This window comes from Rhinolophus sinicus, chromosome 4 (assembly GCF_057876585.1).
Source record: "Rhinolophus sinicus isolate RSI-liver-muscle chromosome 4, RSI-T2T, whole genome shotgun sequence".
Lineage (NCBI taxonomy): Eukaryota > Metazoa > Chordata > Mammalia > Chiroptera > Rhinolophidae > Rhinolophus > Rhinolophus sinicus.
The window spans coordinates 73006080-73027134 of record NC_142504.1 but is presented as its reverse complement, the minus strand read 5'-3'; the positions used below and the strand labels follow the sequence as shown (position 1 = coordinate 73027134).

Sequence of the window (21055 nt, the reverse complement as noted above, 5' to 3'; positions counted from 1 at the left end):
TCTTTTCTTTTCTTTTTTCTTTGTCTTTTTTTTTTTTTTTTGCATGTATCTGTCCAATTTTCCCCACACCATTTACTGAAGAGACTGTCTTTACCTCATTTTATATTCTTGCTTCCTTTGTCACGGATTAATTGACCATATAGACATGGGTTTATTTCTGGGCTCTCTATTCTCTTCCATTAATCTATGTGTCTGTTTTTATGCCAGTACCATGCTGTTTTGATTACTATAGCCTTGTAGTATAGTTTGATAACAGATAGCATGATACCTCCAACTTTGTTATTCTGTCTCAAGATTGCTTTGGCTATTCATGGAAAATATAAAAATGATACAAATTAACTTCTAGAGATGAAAAGTATAACATCTACAATGAAAAAAATAAACTCATTGGCTGGAATTCACAGCAGGTTAAACACTGAAGAAGAAAAGGAGAGTAAAATTAATGACACAGCAGTAGAAAATATCTGAGATGAAATATAGAAAGAAAAAAACTGAAGGAAAAAATGAACACAGCATCTGTGAACTGTGGTTTCAAGCAACATGCAATTGGAGTTCCTGAAGTAAAGTAGAGAGAAGGGAGTACAGAAAAAAATATTTAAAGAAAGAATGGTGAAAAAATTTCCCAGTCTAATGAAAACTATAGATTCACAGATCCAAGGAAATTGCAAACCCCAAGTACAAGATACATAAAGGAAATGACACAAATGAACATCATAATCAAATTTCTAAAACCAGTCACAAAAAATATTTTAAAATCATACAGAGAAAAAAGATATATTACACACAGAGGAACAAAATTAAGAATAAGAGCAGTCATTCTTATAGTACAGGTCTGCCCTACAATGAGCAACCTCTTTAAAGGACTGAACGAAAAACTGTCAACCTAGAATTCTATACCCAGGGAAGATATAGTTAAAAAGTGAAAATGAAATAGAGACTCAGACATACAAAAAAATAAAATGCTTCATAACCATCAGGCCTGCACTATAAGAACTATTAAAGGAAATGCTTCAAGTAGAAAGAAAACACATCAGATGGAAATCTATATCTACACATAGAAATAAAGAGTAATAGAAATGGTGTAAACGTGAGTGAATATTGAAAACTTGTTTCTTTTTAAATCTTTCTGAAAGATAAATGACTGTTTGCACCAAAATAATAACATTGCATTGTGCAGTTTAAAATATAGGCACAAATAAAATGTATGACAATAACAGCACCAGGGCTCAGAAGGGAACCAGAATAATAGTGTTGTAAGTTCTTACACTTCATGTGAAGTAGTATAATATTATGTGAAGACTGGTTGTGATAAGATGTATATTATGAATTCTCAACTACTATAAAACAAAACAAAGAATTACAGCTAAGATAGCACAGATAAAATGGAATAAAAAATACTCAATCTGAAAGAAAGTAGAAAAAGAGGAAAAAGGAAACAAACAGATGGAATAGATAGAAAACAAATAGCAAGATGATAGATTTCAAATCCAATGATATCAATAATCACATGAAATGTAAATGGTCCAAATACCCCAATTAAAAGGCAAAGGTTTACCAGATTGCATAAAAGAGCAAGATCCAACCGTATGCTGCCTACGAGAAACATGATTTAAATATGAAGACAAGGGTTAAAAGTAAAAGAATAGAAATCATATGCCATGCTAACATTAATCAAAAGAAATCTAGAATGGTTATATTAGTATCAGACAAAGTAGATTTCCAAGCAATAAAAATAAACATTACCATGGACAAAGGGAGTCACTTTATAATAATAAAGTGTTCAATTCATAAGAGGCTATCATAATAAAAATGTTTATGCATATAATAACAGAGCATCAGAATACATGAAGCAAAACCTAGTAGAACTACAAAAAGAAACTGATACACTATTTAGTTGGAAATTTCACTACTATTTTATCAATAATTAATAAAACAAGTAAATAGAAAATCATTAAGGACATAAAGACTCAATTGAAATCCCAGCAGTTTTTTTGTAAAAATTGATAAGCTAGTTTTAAATTTTTCATGAAAATGCAAAGACTTAGACTTATCAAAACAAATTTGGGGGGAGGGAAAGATTAGAGGATTTATACTACCTGATTTCAAAACTATGACGCTTAAAGAAAGAAAAAAAATGACACTTATAAAAGCTGCATTAATCAAGACAGTGTGGTGCTGGTGTAGAGAAAATAAAATTGACCAATACAGATTGCAGAAATAGATCCACAAATATGCAATTAATTGATTTTAACAATGGTGCCAAGGCAATTAATTCAATGGGAAAGGATAATATTTTCAATAAATATTGCTGAGATAATTGGATAATCATATGCAAAATAAAAAATAATTTAGACCCGTACTTCACACAATATAGAAAAATTTAATTTGAAATGGAGCATAGATTGAAATGTAAAAGCTAATGCATAAACATTTCTAGAAAAAAAAGAGGAAAAATATCTGAGTGAACTTGGATTTGACAGATATGATGCAAAAAATGGCAAGTAAGTACATTAAAAGATGCTCAACACTATTAGGGAAGTGCAAAGTAAAACCACTATGTACACACTATGAAATACCACTATAATACAAAACACCAGTATGCACCACTAGAATAGCTAAAATTAAAAAGACTGGCTATGAAAACTACTGGTGACAGTGTGGAGCAATGGGAACTCTCATAGACTACTACTGATGGGAATGTAAAATGCTACAACCATTTTGGAAAACATTTGGAAGTTGTTTTTTTTTTTTAGATTAAACATAAACCTACCATATGACCTATCCATTTAACGTGTAGGTATTCTTCCAAGAGAAATGAAAGCATATGGCCACTTAACAAGGATTTTTATAGAAACTTTCAAATGTGAATGGATAAATTGAAATGAACCAATACATGCATCAACATGGATAGATCTCAAAATAGTTATGCAGAGTGAAGGAAACCAGACAAAAATGAATATGATTCTATTTATCTAAAATAGTGGACAATGCAAACTATAGTGACAGAAAGCAGATCAGTGATGGCCCGGAGATGGGGAAAGGGATGGGAGGGAGGTATTACAAAGGGACATGAAGAAATTTTAGTGGTGATGGATATGTTCATTATTTTGATCATGGTGATGGTTTCACAGGTGAACATACCTATAAAATTGATCAAATTGTACATTTTACGGACATGCAAATCACTGTGCGTCAATTATACCTCAATAAAGCTTTTTTTAAAAAATGATTCTCTGACAGTAAGTTAATTTTTGATCTCCAAATATTTCAAAATGTTCTTTCCAAAACACCTTTAAAATACACACTGTACCGGTCACAACAAAAGCTAAACCGCACAGTAAAACATTTGGCAATAGTGTCTGGGGGAAAACATAGATTTTACCTGTAGGTTCCTCTTCAGTGACAATGATCTGTCCAGTCCAGGGTGCTGAAGGGCGACCTGAACAGAAATAAATATAAAAATCACAAACATTCACAAATGCAGTTTCAACTGCATTGATAAACTGGCCAGATTAGTCACAAATGGGTTTGTTACTAGTTTACTTACGTATTTTGCTAATGAATCTTACTGACCATGTATAGTATTGTGGCCTCAAAGAATTCACAATCTGCTAGTGCCTAGAACCTGCCTGAACTGAGTCGACATTTCTAGAACTGTACTTACACAAGTGAGGTAAATAACCTGTGTTCATATTTACTGTTCAATATGGATCTCCTGAAACATGCAGGCTCTCGTGTTCCTTCTTAAGAGATAACATGTATTTGGGAGAAACCTTTCAGGAACAATTGTAAGCCCAGTAGTTTATTTATCTGTCATAATGAAGATGAAAGAGTAGAGGAGCGCTGATCCTACAGTAAAGCTCAACAAAGCAATTTTTTCCCATTACATTCGACGACTGTTATTTACAAAGGAAATCAGTTTAGATCCTGAGTAAGGAAAATGGATGAGATGGGACGGGCAGTATAAAGTTAAACAGAAAATTCATTTCTGTGGCACCACAGACATCACAAAGAGAATGATTCAACTCCTGCTTTATAATCAAGGGACTTTGTGCAAAAACAGAAAGGTGATAAACAAGATAACTTATTTTCAATTCAAACAAATCTTATTTTTATTGGAATTTATAAAAGAGGAGTAAGTGAAAGTTTGAGATGGAATTAGGAGAGAGGGAAGTCAAATGGTAAGTGAAAAGTGGAGAACAATCAAGTAGACTGATTAGAAAAAGTCTCCAGAGAAAAGGTATCATTATTTTACTTAGAGTTTTATGATGCCACTATATGTACTTAAGGTAAAGGTAACACTGAAAATATGGCATAGACTAGTAGTCCTCAACTAGAGTGATTTTGTCCCCCAGGGACATTTCGTAATGTCTGGAGACAATTTTGATTGTCACAAGGGGGCAAGGGGTGTTATTGGCATCTAGTGAGTTGAGACCAGGGATATTGCTAAACATTCTACCATGCACAGGATAGCCTCCCACAACAAAGAATTATCTGGCCTGAAACAGCAGGGCCAAGGTTGAGAAACCTGGTATAGAGTGAAATGTTAATTTCCAGCAATTTCCTTTACAATGTCATTTTATGGTGTCTACTATTGAGGATGCCATATGGGTTCCCATGAAACAAGTGTACAGCATAAGTCATGTACCATGGTTTTGACATTGACAGTTGGAGGCTAAATATATGAAAAGATTATTTTTGACTGTTTAAATACAGAAACTCAAGAATAGGTCAGATACAACATTGTAAATGTGTTTTTCCTTTGATATAAAGAAACTTACTGTATTGAGATATTAATGCTGTAAAGGAAAAATTCAAGCTTAAGAAATTTATCTTACAGTTTTAAGAATTGAACCAGAAAGAAAAGTATATTTGGAGTGCGCTAATAAAATGAATAAAAATGCTCTCCAGGTCCTTGGTTTTCATATTTCATTTCAAACACAATGCCTGGAACTCAGTTTAACAAGGCAAAGCTGTTTGAATCAAATAAACATAAAATAAAGTAAAGCCCTTAGAGAGTAAACGAATCAAAAAAACAAATACTTTTTGGTTTTTCACATTTTCTCCCTAGGATTTTCTGATCATTAAAGGATTTCTTAGTCTCTTCTCCCTCTAGTGGAAGGGGGAGAAATAACCTTGCAATGAGATCTATTGCAGTTATATAAAAAAGCTTCAAGCCGATCCTGAAAAATGAAAAATGCTTACTTTTAAGTCTAGCTTTTTCAGCTGGATCCAGGGCAGCCACAGGCTCAGAAACACGCGATGGTAGACCTATTCCAGTTTTATTCACAGCTCGAACTCGGAATATATAAGAACGACCTTCTATCAATCCAGTGACTGGGAAACGAGCAAACTTCACAGGTGTGTCATTGCATTGAGACCAGCTATCTGTGCCCACCTCACATCTAAGGGAAAGAGAGTGGTCCACAGAATATTAAAAGAAGTATAGCTAAATTAATAGCTCCAAAGCTGCAAACCCACCCCATTGCTTCAGATCTTTCTATAAAATATCCAGGTCAAGTGTAGTCCTGTAGTTATTTAATTGCAGGTACTCAGTTGCACTCAATGGTAATATGTTTTCTTTAACAAGAAGAAGGAAGCTTCATACCCTTCCTGAACACATATGTGTGATTTGTCCTCACTAAAAGCAGGCAGCTGAGGGGCCAGGGGGCTAAGCAGAGGAGTTTGGGGGGAAAAGAAGCAAGCAGGTATGTAGAATCTTTACAATGGCTAGACTAAGGGGGGAGGACCCTCAAACATTTCTGTGGCTGATGTCTTGAATTCCACTGTTAGTGACATCCTTAGGCATTTTTTTTTTTTTAAATGGAACTATTGTTGAGAAAGTTAACACCTTAAAATATACTTATTTGTGTTGTAATTTGGAAAGAATTCACTACATGCTCTGTGGGTAGGAAGGCACTGTGATATTTTTGTTTCTTACTAGATGAGATCGATAAGCTGCAGGGGAATTCCCAGGCCTGGCAGGGGAAGTTTAAGTGCTTGGAACCTCATATTTCTAACTGGGTGCTTTTACAGCATTTGATGCCTGGGAGACAAAGATAACAGTTCATACACCGCGCTTAGCCTGATCAACAGGGCTTTAGGGGCTCAACCTGTGATTGAAGTACACAGCACTAGAATTAAGTAACTCATCATTTTTATGAGCAGAGCACAGCACTTTTAGTTTATATCACTTCCCCAACACAGGGGAAGTGTTCAAAATATATAATTCCCAAATGGTTCTCATGGGGGAGGGCGTTGCCGATGGTAGTGCAAAAGTGGTTGGGGTGAGGGGTTTATTTTCACTTCCTCGCCATAACCCTTCCATTCAAGAGGTAAATATTTTCCTCAACCTTATGTAACGTGCCATGAAATATGGCTTCAATCCCTGCCTTTCCATCCACTTTCCCCTAATCCTTCCTTTGTAGAAATTATGGAGCTGTTCTGAATGGGGCATGGGAGGGAGCTGAGAGGGCTAGGACAGTTCTTCAAAGTGCCCCTGTCTCTCTCCGTGCAGATGCTGTGGTGGTGACCCAATAATCCTAGGACATGCTGCCTAGTCCTCACGCGGACAGAAAAAAAGGTGGAGAGCAGCTCCTCTGGAGACGTGTGCAGCACCGTAGAGCAGAAAGAACACAAACTTAAAGAACACAAACTTACAGCCAGGCTGCTCTTTGAATTCTAGTTCTGCTAGAATTACACTGTGAGACTTAGCATTTCCTCATTAGCATGCAGCCTTGGGTCAGCTACTCATTTCCTACTTGTAATAATAGCACCTGCCTTTCAAAGGATGGTTATGGTTAGTAGTTAATATATGTGTAGAGTTTAGAACAGTACCATGCACATGACAAATGCTTAATAAATATTAGTCATAATATGGTTGTTTTTGTTATGACTAAGGCAAGAGAAAAACAAAATGTACTGATTGTCCTTGGTCCTTCACTGATCAAAGTTTACAAATCTCTTTAGAAATTTGCCAAAGACAATAAGGCTGAAAAGATGATGAAAAAGAATCTATCTAAAACTTCACAGTTCATCATTACTAAAAGATGAACTAATGTAGAAGCACTTAGTTTACAATTAAACAGCATATAACTTATGATGTGGGTGGTATTGAGTTCAATAGACATATATTTACTTATTGCTATAAATATTAGGTTTACTACACCTTAATACAACCCTACTGTACCACAGCAGCACTGGTCAGGTGTCCCTAGTGGTTTCTACAATTAGATTTTATTGCTCAAAAATGGAAAGAGAATTGGAGCAACTACTTGAATAGAAACAAAGTCAAACAATAGTGTATTTAGGTTGATAATATAAAATTATTGTCTATGTGGTCTAAGCTCACTGGATAATCAATGTGTAAGACCCAATTACCATAAATATCAGAGTCTCTAAGTTTGGAAAATGTAAACAGTAAGAACTTATAGATAGAACATAATTTAATACGATTGATATTTATTTCTTGGTCTAACTTGGAACCATTTCCTGCTATGTAAAGAAGATTTTGTTAGTATTCTTAAAGTATTATTTGTTACTTAATATTCTTAAATTACTGACATTATAGGAATACGGAAAATAAATATATTGAATACCAGCTTTTTCATTTCCAAAGTGATCTCTCTTAGTCTACAAATTCATAGTATTCTTGCCAAATTAGTGACTTGTGCTGGTAGTCAAATTCAAAGATTATCGTTGGAATTTCGGTATATCTATATCTATCTGCCTATCTATCTATCTATCTATCTATCTATCTATCTATCTATCTATCTATCTACAGCTATCTATCTATAGGCACAGAAACAAAAACACAGAGAAGGGGAGAGAAGAGACCAGAAGAGAAAATATTTCACCTAGAAATGGTGGGAGAAATCAGGCATGTACCACTAAGGCCAAATAGCTCTAACTAAAATTAGACTAAGTACTAACTTATCAATAAAATATCCCAGAATAGGACTCCCTCCATCCATAGCTGGCTGTTTCCAAGAAATGATGATATAATCTTTGTTGGCATCCAAGCACATCACGTCCAAGGGGGAGGCTGGGGCTCCTTCAATCTCTGCATCAGCATCTGTGAAGATACAGAAGGATCCCATTAGCTCTCTCAGCTGTGCTCTGTCCATCCAGCAGGCTGAGGGCTTGGTGCACACATTTCTTACCACATCACTACAATGGCTACATCTTTGGCCCCAGTAGTGCAAGCCTCAGTCTTGTAATTTGCTTACCAACATAACAGTGTGTGCTTTTCATCATCAGTATGAAAAACATGATGTTAGAAAGGGCTCTGAAAAGGACCCGTGACCTATGCCTCATGGCCCTTGCCTGCTCAAAATGTTCTAAAAGAAAATAAATACGTAGATGTCAGGGTTAGCTATCAGAAAAGTCTAATGTAAGTTGTGCCAGAAAGTCTGTTCTTAAGATAATTATTGCGTAATGTTACTCAGAAACTATGAGTGGCTCCAAAGGGGAACAAACAGCTCCTTCTGTCACCTTCTGGATGCATCCACAAGAAAATAAGAACCATGAAACTTTGCCCATCCCTATGCTTGGCACTACCATTTTGGAAGAAAAAGGAAAACATTCATTTTAGTCAAATGTTTGTGCCCAAACTGAAGATAGTTGCAAAAGGAACTCTGATGCAATACCCATATCTGAGCTTAGTTTATCTGAGTTTAGCAAAAGTCCAGGATTATACAAGAAACAGAGGACTGTTTACGAAATGGGATCCTCTGACAGTGAGGTGCCCTCAGCCGTGTGTCCTCAGGCATATAGCTAAATTGGTCAATGGGGAGGTTTTTAGGAGGAAAGGAAAGAGAATGAAAATAATCAGTTAGTAATCTTTTAAATAAGAACAATTAAGACAAGAAGTAGAATCCCTGACAGAGAGAGTCCACATTTGTCAATTCCTCCAGACATCTGGTCAACTCTTTCATAACTGGAGTTAGTAGGAAAGCAGGCTGACGCTTGTAGGAGCCACTTACCCAAGGGAAAACAATCTTCTTGTCTGAATAAAAACTTTCTTTTTCCATCAGCTACACTTGTGTAACTCTTATGAGTTACTAAAACATTTGATAACATGGCAGAAATATTTGTCTACTTCTGAATTTAATAGGTTCACATTACTGAGCTCTGTGAAGAGCTCAAGTCACTTTGGTTTTGAACATCCTGTTTCTTGCCCCATGAACCTGCAGGAAAGTGTCTCTAGGTAAATGTCTCCAACATTAAGTGCTATAGGAGAACGTAATTAATTGGTGCCTAAAACCTAAGCAGAATGCCTGCATGCCACACAGCAGGGAGTAAGCATTTTGGTGGGGAGAAATTTCTTTTCTTCCAAGCTTTGAGAGCACTGGATGGGGGTGAGGGCCAACTGATGGTGAAGGTAGAGCAGAGCTGGAATGGACATAGAGATATTGAAGTTAACAGGCCTCAGGGACTGTTGGAAAGCCACTCAGCTTCGGGAGGGACAGCTGGCAACCTCTAGCCATGTATGTCCTTTTGCTAAAGGCCTGTAACGCAACAACCAGCAGCTTCTGTGTTGATAGAGTGGCGTTCAGTTCACTGAACATCCATTGTATGTAATAGCCTGGCAGACACTAGGCATTTTATAAAACTGCTTATAATATGCCATTTGTGGGGTGGGCTTGACAATCATTCAAAAAAACAGGTTCTGCTTAACAGCTGCTTGAAGCCAAATCCAAATACTGTGTTATGTTACTTCACATTTGTGCTCTTGGCTCCCAGCAGCTGCTATGGACTGTCTGGCCCACAGCACCCATTCACAACTTCAATTCTTTTCTTAGGCTCTGTCCTTCCTTCTTCCAACCCTCCAAAATAGCCAAACTTTTTGTAGGTTTGATTAATTAGGTCAAAGATTAGCCTGATACTCTTTATATTTTGACCTCTGACACAGGCTATTAACAACTTTTTTCAAAATGTAAGTAGTTCTATTGTTTATCTCTGTTATAAAAGTAGCGCATGCTCGTAAATTATATAATCAAAAAATATACGTGAAAATCTCCTTTAATTCCGTAACTCAGAGATTACTACTAACACTTACCTATATTTTTTCTAGATTGTTTTCTATATTTGTAACTCAAAAGTGGTTATTTTTAAAATAAAAGTGGAATGGGACTATATAATTTTATGTAAACTAGTTTTTTTTTATATATTTTCATATCAATAAATATAGGCGTATAGCATTTGTTTTCATTGCTGTGTGGTATTCCATTGTTTATATGGAACATTTATTACACTTTATTTTATAGCTCCCATAGGTGGATATGTCAATTTCTTCCAGTTTTTCCCAATACAAACATTTTTTTCAACTTGGGTCACTCAAGTTCCTAGAACTAGAATTGTTGGAAATGTGTACTGTCCATATGTAGTGGCAAAACACCCTGAAAAAAGTTGAACAGATTTACACTTACCACAATTACCCTCCATTCCTTTATCCCAGTGAATTTTTAAAATCTTTTAAATCTTTTCAATATGTTAAATTAAAATACATCATTTCAATTCACATTACTTTGATTACTAGTGAAAACTTTTTCATATATTTATTTGCCATTGGTAATTTTTTTTCATGACATTTCTAACCCATCCTTTATCACTTTATCATCTTTTTCCCTCTCCTTCTCTCTTTGAGTGTGGGGGTGGTGGTGGTGAGGAAAGAATATATAAAAATCTAGAAGAATTGTAATAAAATGATAACATTGGATATCTCTGGATGGCAGACTTATGGATGGCTTTTCTTTTTCTTTTTTTCTTATTTATATTATCTATTTTTTTACAAAGAACACATATTATCTATGTAGTAAAATCCTGGCCAAATATATGCAGCTCTGTGTTTGTGCAGACATATGGCGCTTTATATACTGATCATTCTGGTTCAGAAGCTATTTTCTAAGCTACAAAAATACCAGACCCCTAAAAAATGCATTGAAATGGCCATATGTAGCTCAATGGATACAAAGTTTTAAAAAATACATAAAATGTCAGCAGTTTCTTAAAGAGTTAAATACAAATTTAACATGTGACCCAGCAATTCCACTTATTGGTAGGTATCTATCTACCCAAGAGAGATAAAAATGTACGCTCATGTTTACCAACATGGATGCAAATGTTCATAGCAGCATTATTCATAATAGTCAAAGAGTGGAAACAATCCAACTATCAGCTGTTGAATGGATAAACAAAATGAGGCATATCCGTACAGTGCAATACTACTCAGCAATAAAAAGGAACAAACTACTATCATAATGAACCTCAAAACATATGCTCAAGGAAAGAAGACAGATGTAAAAGATCACATATTATATCCAGAAATGTCCAGAAAACACCAATCTATAGAGATAGAAAATAGATTAGTCGTTACCTAGGGGCTAAGCTGGGGTTGAGTGAGGAATGGGCACAAGAAATCTCTTTAGGGTGATGGAAATGTTATAGAACTGGATTGTGGATGATGGTTGGACAACTCTATAAATATTCTAAAAAGCACTGTCCACTTAACATGGTTGAATCTTATGGTATGTAAGTTGCACCTCAATAAAGATTTTTTTTAAAAAAGAATCGAAAATATATCATTTAAAATAAACTTATGAGGGAGATCTTTTTCTAAAAGGTGTTATATTTACAACATAATTGCTGAAATTTGTCTTTCTAACTTATCTTTTCCATTCTCTCACATCAACATCTGACAAATTTTAGAATCTTTCCATTTGATTATTTTATGGATTTGAAAACTGACCTAAGTATAAATTTCAAATTTCAATCCCCTCCCCCTGTCTATAGTCAGTTATGTGAAGTCTGGCCTAAACCGGGCAGAAAGTCACAATTCTAGATGTGGGCACTGAGAAATGTTGTTGAGAAAACCCTAGACTATGTCACATTTTCCAGAAGATGTCCACTAAGGAATCACCCAGGCATAACTTTTTTTTTTTTTTTTGAGTCACCAGAGATACTCTCTGGTGCAGGTAAGACAACTGAGAGCAGAGGCGAAGACTGCTTATTTAGTCCTCATTTAGCCAGGTTTATCTAGGTGGTTAGGCTAAACAAATTTGCTGATAAATTCCAGTATGTCTGTTTTCACTGCAATTTACCCAGAAGGCTAGCTTCTGTCTTCCCCTGGTGATATCTGACTTTCCCCATAATGTTTTTGTGTAGAAGAAAATCTAACACATTTTTCAGTTGGAATAGATATTCATGTATCTTTATCAGTTGCTGGTCAGCAGCAGAATTCAGTGATCATTTGTTACTGTTCAGTACTGGTGTGGTATAGACTGCCAACTGTCCCCAGTATCTATGCTTTTTTTTTCCTTTCAGATTGATTTGGCCTTGGTGTTGTAAATATTCTTGGGTGTTCCGGTTTTTGCTAGGTCTTACCTCGAACAAAGACATAAGCACTATATTGTTCATAATATTCCCCCATTCGTACACGAATTGTGTAGAGGCCTTCATCTTCTTTGTTGAGATGAGAAAATGTCAGTGTTGCCCGATCTCCACTCCAATGTGCTTGCACCCATTTTGATGAAGAAACAGGTGCTCCTGGGGGGGGAAAAGTCAGCAAATTAACAGATTTTTTTCTTTTACTCCCTTCTTGCTCTCTCCCCTCCATTCCTCTCTCTTTCTTCCTTTCCTTCCCACCCACCACTTTTTTTAAATCTTTCTATTCCTCTTCTTCTGTATTGCAAGCTATTTGCTTACTAGAGGAAGTCTCTTGGGCTTTGCCATGTTTATATTGGTAAAAATACTAGATCAGAAGTGAGGGGACTAGTACCAGATACACCATCTACAGGGCCATGTGCAAAATGAAATTGCAAGGCCCCTTCTTCAAAAAGCAAATAAAAAAACTGCCATTAAAGGTACTAAAGTATAAGGTGTTTGCCTCTAAAAATTGTTTATTATTTGTAAAATGTAATAAGGAAAATACAAATTGCAAAAAATTATATTCATGCCATAATTTTATTAAAATAATTATTAATGTGATATCTTGATTGATAATAAATATTTCTGGCTTGCTTTTCTGTAAATTCAGTTATTGAATCACCAAATTTATACTTTTAGCAACTTCATTTTAAATGGATATAATTGAAAGCAACATTAGTCACTCTTTGCGAATACAGGATCATAAATGAGTTTTGATTTTTTTTTTTATTTTAAGTATCTTTCTGCTGATAGAACTATCACTGCAGCTGTTAAGCGTGTTATATTGCTATAGTATTACATATTTTATAGTATATAGTATTGCATAGTTATGGTATTATAAAGTTAACATTGGGTTAACTTTCTGATAAACTATTTCAAAATATAACTCGTACTACTATAGAGCTGATGATTCTTGAGGAACAATTTTTCTAAAAAGATTAAACTCTCCATACAAATTAGTCTCATGTAAGTCTGAATATAGTTTTAAACGTAAATTTACATAATTACATCTTAATGTTTTCTCTTACATGTCCTGTAACTTGTGGACGTCATCTAAGAAACTGAAAATGATTTCATGATTTGTATATAATTCAAACATCTGTTTATGCACCCTATCACTATCTCTTCAATTAAGAGGGAAAAGTAAATTTAAAATTATCTTCCTTGTTAATAATTGCTTCATCTAAAGCCTCATAAAAAAGTGTTCTTTTTCATTGAATGTGACAATCTTTAAACTTAATTTCTATTTCTAAGCCCAAGGATAGTTGCTTTGCAATGTGGCATTTTTCATAACCAAAGTTTCTAAACTCTGAAGAATTCTAACAACTACCTTATGTGCTTTATTGCAAGGACTATACACAAGCTTTTATTTCGTAATATTTTATTGACAAGATATACTGCCTGACTGGCAAAAGTTCCTGTCACAGTGCTCAACCCAGGAGGTTAATATTTGTGCAGCTCCCACAAAGATGATTTCTGGGGATGGACAGGTAAGCTGGTTTCCCACTGTGGGTTCTCATCCCACCCCCATAGGAAGTCCCTCCTCTTCTCTAGGACCATATTCACCATCAGTGCTGCTGCTGCCGCCACTGCTGCCATGCTGGCTTCAGTATGGGCCCAGGTCCTGGTCCCAGCCATTGCCTCAGGACCCCAGAATGCACAACTGAAGTTCAGGCAAACTGCTTGGTGAACGCGCTGCCCACTGCCCACCCTGCCCAGGGGCCAATGGGCATATTCCATAGTCCTACTGGACTTCACTTTATTTTACCAAACAAAATTAACTTACAAAATGAATATTTATCCAACTTACTAAAACAAAAATACATTTTTTTGTAATCCTTTCCACATATTACTTGATGATAAGAAATAATCATCTCCATAAATACATTATGCAAATTCTGCTATTTTGATATATGTGTAAAAACTTTTTTAACATCCAGTAGGTGTAGGTTATGCCCTCTAACGTCCAGATTCTGCCAGCTCTGATGAACAGATCTTCAGCCTTATAGGCATTCATGCTCTGGTGCCAAGCCCAGTCTGTGACCTTCTGAGAATAAGAACCTAAGTGAGAATTCATTATACAGGCTCACCATTTCTGTACCACTGGATCTCTGGTTGGAAATGTTTAATTTCAGGAGTGATAACTACACGGCAGCCTAGACTTAGCGTCTCGCCCTCTCTCCCAAATGACACATCAAACTTCTCATCAAAGTGAATCTTAAACTTGGATGCATAACCATAAGGGGTCACGGCAACTGGGTAGAACAAAAACAAACATCAGTAATTTATTTTTTCTCATCAAAGAGACACAGCATTTCAATGAGAACAGGCACAGTCACAACAAAGACCGATCAAATGATTTATCTGGGCAAAAATTAAGTCTTATGAAAGAAGTACATAGCACATTCACATATATCATTATGTGAAATGGATATTCTTTTTATGAAAATTCTTGCTTCATTGGTCAGAAAAGCTTATTTATAATTAATACAATTTGGAGGACAGATTTAATGCTTTACATAAAATGTAAATTAATACCATGTTTAGCTTAGATGTAAATAGTTAGCTGCAATATACGTATGCACTTTTTAATTTTAGATTCTGAGTTCATTTAAACTCTTTTGCTTGTACTCTTGGAACAAATAGCTATGTCAATTACTCATAAAAATAGAGTTTTTCAGTAAGTTGTTTTAGTTTCTTTAATGATCCAAGTAAAAAAATACATGACATGTCAATGGGAGAAAACTAAAAAGTTTAAAATATTGTAAGTTTAAAAATATTTTTCTTAGAGGTGTCTTATTTATAGATTGAGTAAATGCATCATAAACTCTTCCAGGTTTTATTTTCTCTTTTCTCAAAGAAAAGGGTTTGGGAAAATATTAACTATTTATTGATGGGCTTTTATATGCCAGGCATGCTATATTTGACATATCATCTAATCCTTGCAAAATCCCCATGGTACAGATATTAGTTTTTCCTCTCTTTCAGATGGAGATATAGACATTCACAAATATACAGCTAATGTCAAGGTTTCAAAGGTTTCATGTGTGAAATTGAAATTCAAACCCATACCACCCAACTCTAAAACTTAAAGCCCTTTCTTTCATGTTTCATCTTCTTCCTAACACCTCTTAGTACTAATTTGAAATGGCAAGCTAACGTTTATTGAGTCAACTGTGCCAAGTATTGTTCCAAGTGTTTAATATCTATTAATTGAATTAAGCCTCATAATAAGTACCATGATTATCTCTATTTTATAGATGAGGAATCAGCAGCATAGGGAGGCTAAATAACTGCCCACATTCACCCCTCACAGCCAGGATTTACACTGGTGGGCTGTTTCTAGAACTTGTGCTTTCAACCAATACATGGTATTGCTTTGCATTTGAGTGCTGCCAGGGAAATAACTCTTTAAAGCATGCCCCATCTGCCCCACTTTTACATGATGATGTCCCACTGAAATAAAAAAGCAAAACAACTTGATCAGACCTTGCTCATTGGGAAGCTGGGCTGGTTCCAAAGCTGCCTTAGGGAGTAGAGATAAGGGTTACAGTAGGCCTGAGATTTAGGGGTTGGCAAATCTGTGAGGTAAATCTAGACGACCTCTTGTTTTGTACCATTAAAAATGGTTTTTAATTTGTTTAATGGTTGAAAAAAAATCAAAAGACTAATAACATTTTGTGACATGTGAAAAGTGATAGGAAATTCAAATTCAATGTTTATAAATAAGATTTTATTGGAACACAGCCATGCTCATTCATTTACATCCTGTCTATGGCTGGTTTTGTACTACAATGGCAGAGTTGAATAGTTGTGATAGAGACGGTGTGGCCTGCAAAGCCTAAAGTATTTACAATCTAGTCCTTTACAAAAAAAATGTTTGCTGACCCTTGGTTTAGAATATGGTTTAGAATTAGAAAGACCAGGTTACAAGTCTCTACCACTATGAGTGGCTTTGTCCCATGATTTAACCTCTCTGACCTACTTCTCCATCAGCATAGCACAGATAAAAAGGTACCTATTTCATAACCTTTGAGAGAGCATTAAATGAGTCAGTGCATATTTAAAAAGTCTTAGTACAGTGTTTGGGACAATGATCAATACATATTAACTATTAGAACAGAACCAAGGGCAGGAAGCTTTATCTATAATATTTACCAGCAAATTCCAAGCACCTAAACCAGTACCTAGCACACAGCAGATGCTTGATAAATACTAGCTGAATGGATCCTGTTTCCTATGTTAGGAACGATTGTATTCAATTCAAGGGCCAGTCAGGGGAGGCTCTGACTGAGTGCAATTGAAGGTAACAAAGTAAGGTTGAGCTGGGCTTTCAGACCTTTACTTGTTGGAGAAGAGGGAAATAGGAGAAACATGGATGATGATATGCTGTGAGAATGAACAGGATACATTCAGAAAATTGTGGAATGATCAATAGGCCAGCTTTGGGGACATTGGAAGTAAGTCATAGCTTCAGAATTTCCAACTATTCTGTCTCAATATAAATCAAATGATAGGAAAAAATCATGATTTGGGATGTGTTCCTCCCTCACTCCCACTCATCATTCCCTCTTGCCCATGGGATTGATACCAATGGTTATAACTTGGAATTCTAAAATTAGGAGCTATTCCATGAAGGTGATTTAGTAAGTCATCTGCAAACATCAAAATAACCAGTTGGGTGATAAACTGACCCATGAGAAAATATCTTCATCAACCATTTTCAAAACTATCACTTACTTTTTAATGTTTGGAAAACAAGAAGTTAGGGCTTGGCTGCCTTTTTTCACTCTGACCGTTGTAAGCATCTAATTATTTGAATAACCATAAGGATTTTACTTTTTTTTATTGCTTCCCATGAAAAGAAGTTCTGATTTAGATGAAATAATTGAAGTTTACAAATTCACAAATTACCACTGATTGGAATTTTTAATATCTTGCTATTTAACCACATTTAGACTTCCATTTAAATTGCACTTCATAAATTAATGTACTTATTCATTTGTTAGTGAATAGCTACTCTGTGTCAGGCAAGTGGGCTTAGAGATAAAAGGCCCAGCCTTGCCTTCAAGTGGCTCATGGGCCAGTAGGACAGAAAAACATGTAATAGTTAACAGTGTCCAGTGTAATACATGTTCTTATGGAGGTGTCATGGCCTCACTAGGGACACCCAACCTGATTGAATGGGGATGGGGGTGGCAGTGGGGATCAGACATGGATTTCTCAAGGAGGTGGTACTGACCAGTGTATTTAAGGATGAGTAAGACTGCCCTGGTACAGCCCAGACTTGCACGTGTGTGCGTGTGTGCGTGTGTGTGTATGTGTGTATGTGTGTGGTTAAGTCACTCTGCTCAGGTTTGTGTAATGATCTTTCTCAGTTTAACACAGAAAGACTTAAAAGCATTTGTCGTTTTTAGCCCATCACATATCTTGGCTTTTATAAAACCAAAACAAAGCAACTATATTCAGAAAGAGAACAGTAACCCAAGAATCTAAAAAAATGAAACAAACCATAGACAGCTATTATATACATACTAGTGTATATTATAATATATACTATACGTTTACTTTAGCATTATAGAATATCTTATTGTGCTGTATTTTAAATGGAGATGACACTTAGCAAATACATTGTATATTTTTAAACTTACAGCTGAGGGGCATGGTGGCAGCCCCGGCGTGGAAGCGAGTCTCATCAAACTCTCCCTTGTATCCTAGAAAAGAAAGCAGAAATTCATTTGAACTACTTCTTGACTTATTTACTTTTTCAGCAAAGTGAATACATTTAAAAATAATACATTTTGAATAAAACAAGTCCAGCAAACCTACTCTTTACCACAACCGAGGCATATGCTGAAAGCTCTCCTTTAACATTCATTGCCGAAGCCCGGTACTGAGCAGTGTCTTCAAAGTCACATCTGAAAGAATGTATAGAAATGAGTGGACATCACAGTGACACTCCTTGTAATTACTGGCTGTTCCTTCAAGGATCTCTTTGCTGCCTTGGCACACTGCAAATCAGTGGCCAACATGTGGTTCTAAGTGGCTCATGACGAAGCTACTCTCTCTGATCTGGCTCCCTGCAGGAGCGTATATAGTCCAAGAGATTTATGGCAGTTTCAGGCCGGTGGCACAGAATGGGAGAAGACCTACAGACCACTGTGATCCTACCTTGGGTTCATTTATAATGTCCAAAAACAAAGTCGACAAAATGCTAAGTACATAAATTAGAGTGTGGACAACATTATGATCAACTGGGGACACGGTCTCCCTGCTGGCCTCCCTCAGGGTGAATTTCAGTTGGGGGGGGGGGTGACAGGGCAACAAGAGGAAAAGGAAATGCCTCTCCTTGTAGACTTCCACAGTCTCCTAGAGCCACAAAGCACATCCAAGTCAGTACATATGTGGTTCTGTGTTCTAGCCTCAAAGTACAAATAAGTTATTTGTCCCTTAATTCTACTAAGGTTCAGGCCACGCTGGGAGTTTTGTCCCACAGCATGACACAAGAACTGCTATTTGGAAGTGCCTCTGAATTATAATACAGAAATTGGGATGTCTTTAATAATGGAGTTAGGGAGACAATTTTCTCACAGAGAGATAAACAGGCTAAGATTTCAAAGCAGGTTGTTTGTGTCTTACCATGACGAGTGTCTATGTTACTCATTGTCCCTCTAAGTTGAGTTTCATTCATATAAACATATTTCTTGTTGAAATTTTACAGACATCAATAGAACACCAGGAAGGTCAATACAGTTGTCTTTCTCATAATTATTTAATTATCAAGCTACCACATGGCTCACTACTGCCTCAGTAGAACCACTGACTGGCAGGATTGATGTAACTTGAGGTCAGGGTCAGAGCTTGGCGAATGTCCCAGGGCCCCAGGGTTCTTTTTGAAGCCCAGCATCACTTGTGTCAACTGTTGTGATCTCAGGAGAAGGCTATAAATCTCTTGAGATCAGAATGACGTAAATTTTACTTAGACATCTCAGCATGTCATGGTTTTATGTGAACTGAAAATGGTCAGAGCTTGTTTAACTTTTGTATCCACATAACTAGGCTTGGATTTCAAAACCATTCTAGGGGACACGATAAACCCTTGAGGACTTGGAAATTTTGATGTGGGTTCTACTTTCAAATTTTGCTTTGGCTTTTGCTTTAAAAACATCCCAATGTCCATGCTGCCTCCATCTACAGGTTGATGGGGGTGGGTGTGTGTGGGGGGGAGGGCTGCATCGTTTCCCACAATTCCTAGTGAGCTGAAAGAAAGAACAATTTCTCCTAGTCCTGCTTATTTTCAATGCCACACACCCCAACTTCCGTGGCCTTTACTGATTAAAGGCAAAATAGTACGATGATGATGTTGATTTGGAACTCTGAAAGGATAACTGAATATAAATGTCTATGTATATAACATATTTTCTTACTAATGTCTAAGAAAAACTCTCCAGTATATAACAGGATAAGTAAAAAGATACAAATTAATTTTTTTTCATCATCTTTGACTAAATTCAAACGTAAGTTCACTTTGGGAAGTAACGTGGTCTTGGTAATAATGAGTCATGCTTATCACTGTTAGGTATGCACTGAGAGAAGCAATGCATGTGGACACCACCCATTGTGTTATTCAGCCTATTGGGAACAAGGGAGGAGAGCAGCTGCTAACTAGAGCAGAGAGGTGCCTCCCTGAGCAATTGTCCGGCAACACACATGGACCCTGATGTCCTCTTACGTGTTAATTTCCAGCGTGTGCATTCCATATCGACTTTCAATAATATACTTTCCAGGGTTTGCATGGACATTTATTGGCACCTGGTTTTTATACCTATGAGAAAATGGAAACAAGACAAAGTAAGTTGAAGTGTAAATAGCTGCATGATTACACACACACACACACACACACACACTCACACACAAACACAATTCTTGTTCTTGAAGAAACACCTGTAAACACGGCGTTGAGGTCAGCAGCAGTGTCTGTTCAATAAATCCAAATCTATGGTACATTAAATAGAATCACTATAAATACAATAAAACTTCTTGATGTACTTGCTTTCCTCTTCTCCACCATAAACACTACATTTAAGAAGCTGACCATTCATAAGAATGTGGTTGAATCTTGCATACATAATGTTGAGTAAAAGAGCCAGACGCAAAAGAGTACACAGTACAATGATTGCTTTATATAAAGTACAAAACCAGAAAAGACTAATTCATGCTGCTGCTGGAAGTCAGGAAAGTGATTTCCCCCCAAGGGGAGTGGGGGAAGTGGGGGAGAGAGGACATGAAGGAGGCATCTTGGGTGCTGATAATGTTTGGGTTTTTGATTTGGGTGCTGGTTACACAGATGTGTGCAATCTACAGAAATTCATCAAAGCTCTACATTTATATATAATATGCACATTTTTTGTGTGCATATTAAACGTACTTAAAAGATCTAAAACAAGGAAAAACTTGGCAACTGTTGACATGACGTGGGGGCGTTGAACTGAGGGTTTTTATTGTTATCTCTCTACGTAGGATGACAGCAAAACATTCTTCCTACTAACATTCTTGTATTTTGTTAAAAAAAGAATATCATTGTATTGAAAGCTCATTATATTTAACTGTTTTATTCTGTCGTAAGCAA

The 21055-nt window shown here is 36.2% G+C and overlaps 1 protein-coding gene across 2 annotated transcripts in view; it reads right to left on the bottom strand.

Annotated features, from left to right (window-relative positions):
* The window catches only part of MYOM1 (myomesin 1), a 126583-nt gene that overhangs the window by 69727 nt on the left and 35801 nt on the right, over positions 1–21055 (bottom strand). For both annotated transcript variants that reach the window (XM_019755764.3, XM_019755765.3), the window contains exons 6-13: positions 20159–20251; positions 18256–18344; positions 18078–18140; positions 14517–14681; positions 12385–12546; positions 7933–8074; positions 5206–5405; positions 3383–3439 (exon numbers count right to left, since the gene is read on the bottom strand). In XM_019755764.3, the coding sequence (XP_019611323.3) occupies positions 3383–3439; positions 5206–5405; positions 7933–8074; positions 12385–12546; positions 14517–14681; positions 18078–18140; positions 18256–18344; positions 20159–20251 (971 nt within the window). The remainder of the gene's footprint in view (positions 1–3382; positions 3440–5205; positions 5406–7932; positions 8075–12384; positions 12547–14516; positions 14682–18077; positions 18141–18255; positions 18345–20158; positions 20252–21055) is intronic.